Source organism: Sebastes umbrosus, chromosome 1 (assembly GCF_015220745.1).
Source record: "Sebastes umbrosus isolate fSebUmb1 chromosome 1, fSebUmb1.pri, whole genome shotgun sequence".
NCBI classification, from domain to species: Eukaryota; Metazoa; Chordata; class Actinopteri; order Perciformes; family Sebastidae; genus Sebastes; species Sebastes umbrosus.
The window spans coordinates 29,250,630-29,264,647 of NC_051269.1; the positions used below are offsets into that span (position 1 = coordinate 29,250,630).

The following is a 14,018-nucleotide window of genomic DNA, read 5'->3' on the forward strand; positions in this document are numbered from 1 at the left end:
TACAAAAAAATAAAGGGTTAAAATAAAAAATAAATAAACATAATCACATAATCCATGCTGCAGAATACTTATTATTATTGTTGTTAAATGCATATCTTCATATATTATGTTGCTGTTTATTTCAGGGACTATAAGAAAATAGGCCTACATATATCAGACACACCTATTATTTCACCACATAAAAATGTTTTCTTAGTTTAATTTTGTTTATTTATTTGCATAAGTAAGAAAATAAAAAAAGCATAAAGGGTTAAAATAAAATAAAATAAATAAACATATAAAATTTAAGAAGAAAGAAAAAACATAATGGAATATATTAGCACAACAAATAGAAGAAAATAGAAAAAAAACCTAATAATAAAATAAATTATGAATTATTTATCATTAATAATAGATATTAAAAAACAATATAATAAAAATAGAATAGATTATATGTGCCATCAATGAAAGGCATGGCATACAACTGCTAGGAAAAAAAGGCCACAATAAATCAAATTCTGGGGTTATCTAACTCCTCCTACAGAATACAAAAAAACATAAAAGGTTTCAAATAAAATAAAACAACAACATATAAAATGTAAGAAGAAAGACAGTAAAACAATATGGAATATATTAGCACAAAAAAATGAAAAAAATATAACCTTATAATTAAATAAATTATAAATTATTATTATTATAAGAATATTATATATTTTTATGTTTATGTACATAAATTAATTCCCATACTTCCATACTATAAATTAAAATATCATCCACTTGTATATATAAATCTTTGCTTAGAAATATTACAGTTTGTGTTAACAGTAAACATTGTAATTCATTTTATTTTCATGTTTTGTATTCAATGTAATTTCTTTATTATTATATTTTAATCATAGTGATAATCAACTGGTAAGAAATATTTTTTCCACAGAAAATTGAATAATTTAATTTGAGATTTGTTTCAGGGGAATTGATATAATAGCATAATAGTAATAGGCAGCAGCAGTATTGAGACTTTAGAGAGATGCAGTTGTTTCTCGGATGCCTCTCATTTGACCAGTTCTCAGTTGTGTAACCACAAATGTTGACTAATGTTGGTGTTATGAGGTGGAAGTGTTTCTGCTGATGACTTGCACTGCAGATCGACTGGCATTTCTGCTTTTTATTCTTTTCATAGAGCAAACCAGATTCTACACTTTGAAAGTGATATGACTATAGATATTATAAATGTATGGTAATTACTGTGTCTAACATGTTTATTTACATCCTCTTTAGGGATTTCATTGCATCAGATATAAGAATGCCTCTGGCTCTGTATAATGTTTACCACAACCCAGCGATGGCCTTGGACCCTCCATTATCATACAGATGAGGACACACCATCAGTATACGTGAAAACTATCATTGGCCCATTTCCAATCTTTCCTACAGCACTGCTGGCTTCACATATGATTATCAGTCATAGTCTGTAACTGATATCTCTCCTTACTACACTGCGTATCTCTGATCCCAGCTGTACATTGCCAACTGTGTACTTCAAATAGGACATACTGCACTTACAGTATAGACATTTGTAACTTCCAGGCTGCACTATTTCAATGAGATTCTTTATATTACTAAGAGAGGTTAACACATGGATGGATGTTTCTGCATGAGACACTGAACAGCATTAATCCGTCAAGATCTCCATTTGCTTGAATACCTCTTTGTTTTTTTTATTTCATTTCTATTTCTTTTATCACCTCCCTTTGTCGTCTTGTTTTCACATTTTAATCTGTTGACACACTGAAAAGTGCTATGTATATTTATTACCACTCATAGTCTCATTGTACCAATAAACCAGATCGATATCCACTTAACATTTTTGGATTTCTGGAGAAAATAGTCAAATTAAACATAACATTTTTAACTCAAACTGTTAATTTAAATCACTTAGAATATAACACAAAGCTCAATGATTCTGAAAAAAGCCTTCAAGTCCTCAAGCGCTTGAGTCAGAAATGATTTACTGAAGTCGTAAATGTGTGCTATTAAAAAGTCAGCTAATTCAGCTCTTCAGCACACCTGCAGCACATTGCAGCTTCTTATCACTCATTCACAACACTGACTGTAATACCTTTAAATAATATAGTTTCTGCCCCCTGGCTGTAGATTTACATTCAAGGAAGACACGAACAGGTTAAATCACACAGATATCATAAACAGCATGCCTCTCTTAAACACATTTTCTGATATTCAATGCAGATTTTTTTATTTTTTCAATACTATATTCTTTTTTTTTTTTTTTTATTTTGAAACAACAGAACAAACATTCACAAACGTCCCCAATAACAACATTCTCGGTTCAAAGAAACTTAAAGGTCCCATATTGTAAAAAGTACGATTTTCATGTCTTTTATATTATAAAGCAGGTTTAACTGCTTTATAAATACTGTGAAAGTATCGAAGCACTCAATATACGGAGAAATACACACAGCCCGTATTCAGAAACTGTGCGTTTGAAACAAGCCGTTAGGATTTCTGTCCATTTGTGATGTCACAAATATACAATATATAGACCATTACACAGTTTTAAACGTAAACATTCTAAATGTGTCCCAGTTTATTCCTGGTTGCAGTGTATGTAAATAACATCAGCTGACAGGAAGTAAACACGGACCCAAACTGTTGCCTAGCAACGCAATTCTGTTGCAATTCCGTTGAAATGCACTAAAACGGAGCGTTTCAGACAGACGGTGAATACAGGCATATTCAGGCCGACAGTATGAGGAAAATAAAGTTTTTTTTTAACATTACAGCATGTGTACATGTTCTAGTAGAAACACAAAATACACGTATGAACCTGAAAATGAGCACGATATGGGACCTTTAACAAACATAATATTAATATAAAATAAACCATTATAGATACAGGAAAAACATACATATACAAAAAATTTGAAATAAAATAAAAAGAATATATACAAGTAAAAAAAAATGTAAAAGAATAGAATAAAACAAAATACGCTATATACGCTATATACACATGCAAAGATATATATACGCTATATACACATACAAAGATATATATATATATAATCAATTAATATAATCAGTGTACAATTCAGTCATCGTCCTATTCTCTCTCCCTAATATTAAATGCAGATTTATTCAGAAACAGCAGATGATTTTCTGGAGGTGTAATGTTTATTTCATAATACGTAGCCTATAATAAGTTTTAGCCTCTTCATTAAAAAAAAAAAAAGCAGAATTCAGCAAACAGCATCTCTTTGTGATGGTGGAGCAGACGTTCATTGTTTATCTAATAATAGTCACCAGACAGTCTCCTCTGTGTGACAATGATGTGACAGATGTGATGGTGTGAATGGTGGATCTATTGTATATAGCCTCTCTGTCAGACAGTCTTTGTTCTGGTTATTATAGTCTTATGACACCATGCAGGAGATGGTGACACACACACACACACAAACACACACACGCACACACACACAGTTTCTTAATAATTGTTTTTCTTTTCTTCATCAGCCGATGGATATCAGCACGTGGCCTCTACGTCACATGAACATCAGCACCTCGGACAGCAGCCTCCTCTCAGTGTGGAGCTGCCTGCTGAGGATGGAGCTCATCCTCTCAGCTGCAGCATGGAGGTGCTTTAATGCAAATCTGCGGTATGTAACTGTAACTGTACAGATGAAGTTTTTGCAAGAAAAAAACGACTGAAAATCAAGTTTTAACAAGCTGGAGATCCTGGACACGTCGCATTTCTATTGTCCCACTGAAAGGCCTTTGATTTATTCTGGTGAAGATTTGATGATTTGTTTTTAACAACCCGGAAGGGACGTTTTTGCAGTCGACTCATTTTTTGCAGGAATCCATATCTGACTCTCTCTCTTCTCTTTGTGGCGCAGAGATGGATGGAAAAAAACTGTGAGTGCAAGTTGTCGTGCAATGGATTTTTTTTTTTATTATTATTGTTAATTTTTCATATCTAACATGCAACGCTGCTGGATTGTAACTTAATTGTCGGATAAGGTGATAAAAGAAGAGGAAGAAGAAGAAGAGTGATGATGATGATGATGATGATGGATGCCTACTGCGAGACAACAAAGGATGCACGCGTGTCACCTCGTGTAGTTTCATGTCCCCTGTAGGTAAATGGGAGAAACTCAGATATAAATCGGCTTTGACTTAATAGGATTTAATATCAACCCCCCACATCCTCTGACACCCTCTCTGCTTTCCCCTCCTGTAGAAGAACAAACAACAATTTTATCCTCTGTTGATTTAAAAAAAGGAACACTTGGATGCTGATAAAAAAAAACAAAATGATAATGTAATTATGGGAGGATGATGATGTTGGACCCTTCTGACTCTGATTTCTCTCAGCCTCCATTGGCTCCATCCAGGAGAAATAGTGCTTCCCTATTGGCTGGATTGCGGTGCACATGCTATAACAACAGGATATGCAAAGAGCTATGGGCTGATCTAATAGCCTATCATGGTTCAGGCATGCTTTTTTGACCGAGATCTGTGTTTTATTCAATAGGAATGTGGACTGCCTGATCAAATGGTTTGGATGCCATAATAATAATAATAATAATATTATATAAAATGATGATGATGGTACTTTATATTGGAGCTGCCACAGTCAAGCTGAAGGCTGTTTTGTCTCTCAGAGCAGTTGTGTCTGTGTAGTATAAAGCTGCTGAAGAATGTTCAAGTATCGCATCCGGATGTTTTTCAATGAACTCAAAGTGTTGGTACTGATGCGCTCCGGATCAAGCAGGAGGACCGAGTCGGGCACGGACCCGGACACGCAGACCCGGATGAGAGGGCTCGCTATGGGAGGCTGTGGCTGGCCCCCCTTGAGCTGCTCCCACCGGGACGATGAGGAAGAGTATTACGGCTCTGACTCCCGGCCACGTAGCCTGGCTCTGGAGGAGACAGAGGAGGACAAATCCGAGGGAGGAGGAGGAGGAGGAGGAGCTAGCGGAGGCCTGGACGCATCGTCCCTCCCGAGTCTCTCAGAGAGCGGTTGGCGATCACCGCAGTGCCGGATCTGCTTCCAGGGGCCGGAGAAGGTAGCTATAAATAATAAAAGGTATATCACTGTGGGTTCTTTAACAAGGGGGTCAGCTCGTCAGTGTTTAGGATCCTGGAGGCTCCAGAAAAACCTCCAGGAACCTGTAGGATCCTGGAGGCTCCACAAACCTCCAGGAACCTGTAGGATTCTGGAGGCTCCAGAAAAACCTCCAGGAACCTGTAGGATTCTGGAGGCTCCAGAAAAACCTCCAGGAACCTGTAGGACCCTGGAGGCTCCAGAAAAACCTCCAGGAACCTGTAGGATCCTGCACTTCAGCAGCACAGGTGTGCTTGGGGGCCTCAAACCATGTGGTGCCTCACCTGAGGAAGTCTTAGCAGGTCAAGAGAGGTCATGTTCACTATTCCTCCACTGCTGCTGTTTGAGCTCAATAATCCATAGAAATACCTGCATGAAAATACTAAACGTGAATGTGAAAAGTTTCAGGAAACTTAACCCAGTACAGGCAACGCTCAAATGTAAATATTTGTTAAGAAGTTTACCCATTCTAGAAATATTTTTACTAAATATTTGTGAACGGAACTTGGCGTTCCTTCACCAGATTTCACAATGGCGGCGGCGTCACAAACTTTCTCATTTTACAGCTGAACCGTGCACTACAAGATGATTCTGAAAACATTTGAGGCGAGTGATTGACAGCCGGCTCTCATAGACAGCAGATGGACAGCAGACCTCAGATCAGCTCTTACTACTTGTCTTCCTCCGGTCTGTGAAATCTTGCAGATGCAGTTAGGAGCACCGGAGGCACGATGTAGCGACCGTTTTCTAAAAATAACTTTTTTTTATCATATTTGCTCCAATCTCGCCTACTTCAGCTTTAATGTTCAAAAAACGCTGGTAACACTTCATTTTACAGGTCCGCAAATTTCATGGTAATTAGGTGATACAAATTAGCAAGTAACCTATTTGAAACTTCTTTGGAATTAACTGCCATAAGGAGATTTCTTGCAGAAAGATGGCGACGGCCAAAATGCCGAGCTCAAGGCTTCCAAATGGCAGTCCACAAACCAATGGGAGATGTTACGGTGACTACGTCCACTTCTTATGTACAGTCTATATGGATTTGACAAAGCTCCTCCAGAGCCACAGAAGACATTATACAACTGTTTTCACAGACTGAGTAGTAGTCCTCATAACAAGTAAACTGGTATTTGTTTGGGTTGCCCCTAAAGAAGAAATTAAGTTGTGCGAACAAATTTAGTTTAAAAAACTCATTATACATCAATACCAAACTGTTTCAAATACATGGAAGTGTGCATCAAGTCTGCTAAACCCAGAATGACTCAGACTAAAACAGGAATTAATCCATCAACAGTGATCTGAAAATAGCAGTGGGCAGACGAAGGGCATCATTTATGCTGGAAAGAAGCAGGAGCGGCTTTATATTTACTGTGTGAACCAGTGAAGTCCTCGCAGTAATAGATTCAGCATCTGATGCACAAAATTAGGCCATTTAAAAAAAAAAGCAGTGAAGAAAGGTTTCCGAGAATGATTCCTCGACATAAAAGACATTCATACTGATTATTATTCTGAGGGATTTGAGCGAGGGAGGCAGTACGAGTTCAATAACTTGCTGAAGGACTCTTCAGTAGGAAACCATTAATACAGGGATCAAACCTTTGATCATTCCTTTAGGCAACAGGAAGGTCACACAAAATACAGCTCAAGAGGAGAACAGAGTGAATGGATGCACCGAAAGATTAAATGTTTTAAAAAGCTTGTCATTCTTGTCGGAGACGTGGCGGTCTGAGCAATAAAGCGGATGAAATCAACCTTGAAGAGACAGACTTTGCTAGAGGTCTCAGAAAGTTTCTGTTTCCCCTCCAGATAGCCAACTAATTAAAGACGTAGCACATCACCCGGAGTCAGACAGAAAATAAAGTGAGATGTGCGAGAGTGTTGTCAGTCCGAGGGCCTTGGGGAGTCTCGTACTGACAACAACTGTCCTGTGATGTCTTTTGAGGCTACGGTAAAGTGACACGAGAGAACAATGTGTATCCAGATGAAGGCGTTAAAGCAGCAGATAATGAAATGTAGTAGACTGACTCTCACTTTATTACATTTTGATTCATGTTTCAAATGTCTGGTTAGATGACATCTTGAATGATGCTCGAAACGTCTTTGTAATAATGAGGTCCACTCCCTTTTATACCCCATAGTCATAATTAAATCAACTGACTCCAGTTATTTCTGCTAGTGTGTCAAGTTGGGAGTTGATCACTGCTCCAAAACTCTCATCCTAATGTTCATCTGGACCAGGTGTGTCAAATTCACTTTCACTAAAGGCCACACTGGGAAATGAGAATCACACTAAGGGCCAGACATATTTGACGTGCTTTTATTTAATCGAAAAAATTCAAATAAAATGTCTTTGATTATATTGTTGCACGTCCCATATAGCCTTTTAACATACAATTTAACCCACATAAAGCCCTAAAAATAAATAAATAAAAAGTTGCTTAGCATTTAGTCAAGCAAAATAATGCATTCTGCAGTTAGACACATGTGATCGGGATGGAGATGACTGAAGCTGATGAATTCATGCAATTGTTAGAGAGACGTTGGAGAGTTGGCTATATGTACACAACTGATGGAGACAGTTCAACACCAGGAGGTTACCTGTACAGGCACAGAATACGCACAGCATACGTATATGATTGGCAGAGAAATTGAAAGAGTCACACGTTCTTTTGTTCATTATGTTCCATATTACGGCACCAAGCAGAGCACAATTGTATGAGAGCGTTGCTTTTAGAGTTAAATTCATCCCATAATCGACTATATCAGTATACCCTATAAAGCAGACCGACGTCACACAATCTCAGAACATTGTGGTTAAAAAGCTCAGCTCTGGTTTGTTCCAGTGAACACAAAAGAAGAACCATAAAAATAGGCGACAATTGGCAATAAAAGGGACAAGGTAGCTGTGGGAGCTTTGACCACTCAGACACAATGAACCAGGAAAACTCAGAGAGGAAAAACATTCCTGGACCTGTGGATCGTAGATGTGAAATGAGTTAGAATCATCACACTTTGACTGTAACTAAACCAGACCCATTAGAAGATGTTTCAATAGGGTGACCACATTTTCAGAACCCAAAACCAGGACTCTTAAGTGTACCTCACGTTCATGCACATGCAACATGTATGCTCTGAATGCATGCACCATAGGTATTTTCATCAGGATGGGGGACAGTTATTTCAGCGCTTAGCACACCCACCGAGCACACCTTTCAACACCATGGACATAATGTTTTGTCTCCCAAAATCCACCGACAATGTAGCTTACTCTTGCAGTGTGTGCAGAACGAAGCCGCTCTGTCAGAAAGAGCTGCGAGCGTCATAGCAACAGCCTTGACAAAAAAACATTGATTGATTTCAGAAAAAAATCAGTGTTGAATTCAGATGCATTGTTTATGTTTTTTATATTGGTTAATGAGTGGGGCAGAACATGAAAATGTCGATGTAAGCGCTGAAAACAAATATAATATTATCGTTATTATTTTAATTGTGGTGAAAACTTGGACAGTTTTGTAGTGACTGTTGAAAACCAGGACATTTTACAGATATTTGTCGGGACTCGGGACATCCAGCTTGAAACTGGGACAATGCCGGACAAACGGGGACGTCTGATCACCGTATGTTACAGTCACTGAAGACCTGTAAACACTAACATATAGATTTATCAGATATAGGAAGAACAGAAAGCTGATCAAATATACAAAAACCTGAAAGTCACAGGAGTGTTATCCTGAGAGGATTCATGGCAGTTACTGTTACTGTTATCAAAGCTTTAATACCAGTACTCTTAATGTGATTAAGGGTTGCAAGAAAGCTACATATAATGTAAATGATTAAACTATTGTGATCATTATTACTTATTATTTGGTGTCACTTTAAAACCCTCTCGTACTCTGACAAATATAACAAACAACATTGGAGACAGGATTGCACATTGACTGTCCATAAATCAGACAAATAGACTAATACCATATTCTACTACACCCAAAAAAACAAAGAAAATACAAGCTACAATGCGATGATGTTGTGCACCATCAAAAGTCCCATTTTTCTAATGTCTTACCTTTCTAAGATTATTATTCCCCTTGCATACATACAGTGTATAGTATCATATTGATTATATCTGTTGGTGCTTGCTCCCGGCTGTTATCTATCTTTTTTAATCCCCTTGCCAGCTTCATGACAGGAACAACAAACAACACCTTCACTAGATAAAATGTGACAGTAACATCGTCAGGGCCGGGGAGGCAAGTTGTTCTATTCATGATACAGATCTTTATCTTTATTTGTTACTGTCATCTTCACCAAATCCAATCTTGTAACAGGCAGATTCAATAACAGCTTCCATCCAGTGTGTCCCATGCAGCTGCTTGTTGTGTCCTGCAGGGAGAGCTGTTGAGCCCTTGTCGCTGCGCCGGCTCTGTGCGCTGTACTCACCAGTCCTGCCTTATCCGCTGGATCAGTGAGAGAGGCTCCTGGAGCTGTGAGATCTGCTACTTCAAGTACCAGGTCCTGGCCATCAGCACCAAAAACCCACTTCAGGTACAGTCGCTCTCTCTGCCTGTCTTCACCTTTAATGTGGAAACTCTTCTTACTGGGGTATAAACATTTAAAAGAGGAGATATATGAATGAAGTCCTTCACATTAGACCGCCAGGCTATATAGCAGAAAGCCTTGCGCAAACTTTACGTTACCAGATTTGAGTGAGCGATTGGCAGAAAATCATATAATCACATTTTTGTTCATTGATCATACAGTGAATGCAATGGCAATAATACCCAAGACAGAAGTGGACGAAGTCCTCAGAAAAGTAAAAGTAGTAATACCACAGTATAGAAATACTCTTTTACAAATAAAAGTCCTGTATTCAGAATTTTACTTAAGTAAAAGTACAACAATATTGGCATCAAAATGTACTTATAGTAGAAAAAGTACTCATTCTGCACAGAGGCCCACAGAATAATATATATATTATATTATTGTATTATAATTATTGATGCATTAAATGCGTTCATCACTTTAATGTTGTATAGCTGTTAAAGGTGAACCTTATTTTTTTTACTTGGGGGACAGTTTGTGAATTTCACCACGGGATCAATAAAGTTAACCTCAATTACCAAAAATAAGTTTATTCAAGTGTGCTATTAGTATAGTTCTTTTAAAGTTAAAATAAGAGAGTATACTTTCGGTTTACTTTTTATGTACTTATCAGAGATATACCTAACAAAAGTATACATAAGTATACTTGGCTCATACTGACAAGTATACAGAAAAGTCTAAGTAGACTTGGCTTATAGGCCTACTTGTACTTAATCTTTTGATTGAGATATACTTAAGAGAAGTATAATTAAGTGTTCTTGCCTTATAGGCCTACAGAAAGGTATACTTGGCTTGTAGTTGTGCTTACTTTTTGATGGAGTGGCCTATTAAAGTGTGTAATCCATGATAAATTATTTGTTGATTATATTTAGTATTATTAATCAAAATCTTCAAAGTTATTAAATAAATGTAGTGGAATAAAAAGTACAATATTTGCCTCTGAATTGTAGTGGAGTAGAAGTATAAAGTAGCAGGAAAGTAACATACAACAATTGTACTCAAGTACAATACTTAATTTATACAGTTTTTATTTTACGGACAAATGGAGAAAAAGATAGTGATGAGGACTTATAGGAAGATGCCAAGAACAAATTAATGAGACGCTGCACATTTCAAAGAGTTGGCACATGATTGATGATGGCTGAGTGTGTGGCACACAGACAGCAGACGAACAGACCGTGGCAACAAATGTCGTGAATGCTGAGCTATTATCAGATGGAAATGCTTGTTCCCTCAGTGGCTTGTCTTGCTAGCTAATCCCTGCATCTCTCAATGAATTATAATCTTTTTGGAGAGTGTGATATGGTATTAGTGAGATGGTTTAATTCATTCAGGGAGCCTGAGTAGCAGAGGCTCAGTGAGGCTGTGATTGTATGACACAGCACTGCAGTTACATCTGAAGGTGTCGGACTTCACACTGAGTGAATTGGGGAAATCGAGCATTTGTCTCACTGACGCCATACGCAATCTTAACATAGAGTGTCAAATAAACTGAGACAAACCCTGCACTATTACAGTAGACTCATTTTTGAAATCAATGTCCACGGTTCAGGGTTTCAGTCCATTTCTGGTTCTCTCCCAGTGGCAGGCCATCTCTCTGACTGTGATCGAGAAGGTGCAGATCGCGGCCATCATCCTGGGCTCGTTGTTCCTCATCGCCAGCATCTCCTGGTTGGTGTGGTCGTCTCTCAGCCCTTCAGCCAAATGGCAGCGGCAGGACCTCCTCTTCCAGATATGCTACGGCATGTACGGCTTCATGGACATCGTTTGTATAGGTAAGACACAGATACCAAGGCTGCCATGTTGGTGTGAATATTAATACCCATTTTAACAAGTCATTTTAACACATATGGTGTTAACGCTTTATTTTATACTCCTATAATTTTTTTAATAATTTCCCAGACATAACTATGTATCTTGATACTATTTATAAGAAATATGGAGATGATGTTAAATGATATACTTATGATATACTTCACTGAAGTACAATTAATTGCTATCTAGAGAGTATTTTAGTCAGTGCACAACAGGTCAGCTGAGCAAAATGGGCAGTTTGCCTACAGGCAAGCATACAATTAAACCTTTCCAACAATAAATGAATAATAAATGAATATTTACTTGGATTTAAATAGAGCAGCTCCTTTGAGGCTATAATTAGTGCCACATTACATAGTTACTCAGGAAACCGTAAATAAAGCGTTACCAATTTGGCTTTCACTTAACGCTTTACTCACCTTATTAACAAGACTAAGAGAGTCTACAGCCATGCTAGTGGCTCTGTGGCCTCAGCATGCTGACATGCTCATAATGTTCACATGTATACATGTTCATCATATTGGTTTAGCATTTTAGCATCCTAACATTTGCTGCAGTAATTAGCTCTAAATACAAAGTACAGCCAAGGGCGGCTGATGGGAATGTTGCTTTTAGCTAGAAGAAAAATCAGGTGATCACAGAGTCAGTAGGATTCATCCTCCTTCATCCATCCAATAGTTGTTGAGATGTTGTTATCACTGTCTCTTACTTTTGATCTCTTACTTTTGTATTTATAACTCAGTGGCTGACTGCAAAGCACAATGGAGATAGTTTATACTAGGGGTGTTGCGATATACTGGTATTGACGATAACCGCATATATTTAAAAACGAAATATTGATATCATGTTATTAATACACATAATGCTAATATTGTGTAAAAAATCCCATTTTTGTACAGTCATGGTTACAGACTCTCCCTACACTCGTATTTTGAGCGTAATTCATTTGCCAAAAAGGAGACAAAATGCACAATATACAAAGTTAAAGATGAATTTGACTGATAGCATTTTTTTCTGCAGATCGCATTAATATTGTTATTGTAATATTGTTATTGTGAATTCTTTTGGCCCTGATGATCGTGTAGTGGAAATCTGATATTGTGACAGCCATAGTTTACGATACTTTAGTGAATGTGGATATTTGTTTATTCCAAGTGCACAGACACAAATTAAATAATACATTTGTGTTTATTGAGTGTATTTGTTGCATTCTGTCTCTGCGTCTTTTTTTTTCTTGTGAAGGGATTTTCATCGACACGTGTTTCTTACCAAACATCAGTCCAAACAAGTCCAGTATATTAATCGTTTTATTTTTGAGAACGTTTAGTTCTTATTCACGCTGTACCTTTTTGTACTTCTCATTGAACAAACAACTGTTTGTCTATATGTAACCCTGCTTCCTCCCCCCCGAACCCACCCACCACCACCCTTTGCCCTTAATGCCCAGGCCTTATAATCCATGAAGGATCGTCTGTTTACCGGATCTTTAAGCGCTGGCAGGCGGTGAACCAGCAGTGGAAAGTGCTGAATTATGAGAAAGCGAAGGACTTAGGTGACCCCATCAGTTCCAGCAGTAAAGGTCGCGGTGAGAGGAACTCGGACAGCGGACGAAGGGCGAGTCGACATGTCAGGACTATCCTCAACCACCACTGTGGCTACACCATTTTACACATCCTCAGCCAGTTAAGACCCAACAGCCTGCGCAGAGCCAACCATGAGGTGGTCATGAGGGTGACCACCGTATGAGGCTCAGTTATACAGACAACGAAAGTGTTCCAATGTTTAAGGAGGAGATCAAAGTGCTGATTTGGATTTCATTAACAAAAAAAAATCCTAATCTGCCACGTAAACACTGCCGTTAACTTCTAGTCTCACAGAATCTCCCTGAGCTCAAAGTGGACAACGAGAAATATTTATGAGATTTGGGCGATGGGAGAACGTTGCAGTTTTATCTGAGTCTGCAAAAACAAGACAAATAAGAAAAAAAATTATTAATTTTGAAAAAGAAAAAGCTTTGATTCTTAAAGCTATTAACATTTTTACCACCATGTTACAAAATGTCAATGAAATGTTTTTGCTTTCTAAAGAAAAAATAAAATGAATGTCATAAAGTTTGATTTGGATTTTACTCTATAATAGAGAGTTTGATGGTGAAAACGATTGTGAATAATGGCTCCCCCCTAATTTATTCAATGTATTCCTGAGAGTCTGCATCGATGGATCAGATATTAAAAAGCCCAATAAAACTTTGAGACGAGACACAAATGCTTAAAATATACCCTTGAAGTACAGTTCATGTTTTGTAATAAAGACTTTGTTGATCTCAAAGGAAAACTGTGTTTTGTTTTGTCTCATTTTTAGGCAACAAGATGGATTTTAATGTTGCTTAAAAACAGATTTGACACTATTGATATATGCAGATTGGATTTTTCCTGTTGGGATTACACACATTTCAGATTCTTGTGGGCAAAATCAAATAACGCTCACCCTGGGAAACCCA

General features: G+C 37.6%; 1 protein-coding gene across 1 annotated transcript; it reads left to right on the forward strand.

Moving 5' to 3' along the window:
* Positions 1–3,062: 3,062 nt before the first annotated feature.
* On the forward strand, positions 3,063–13,852 carry LOC119484928 (E3 ubiquitin-protein ligase MARCHF9-like). The gene is made up of 4 exons (XM_037764143.1): positions 3,063–5,063; positions 9,491–9,646; positions 11,286–11,478; positions 12,966–13,852. The coding sequence occupies exons 1-4, from the start codon at positions 4,695–4,697 to the stop codon at positions 13,262–13,264; spliced, it is 1,017 nt and encodes a 338-aa protein (XP_037620071.1). The 5' UTR covers positions 3,063–4,694; the 3' UTR covers positions 13,265–13,852.
* Positions 13,853–14,018: the final 166 nt, after the last annotated feature.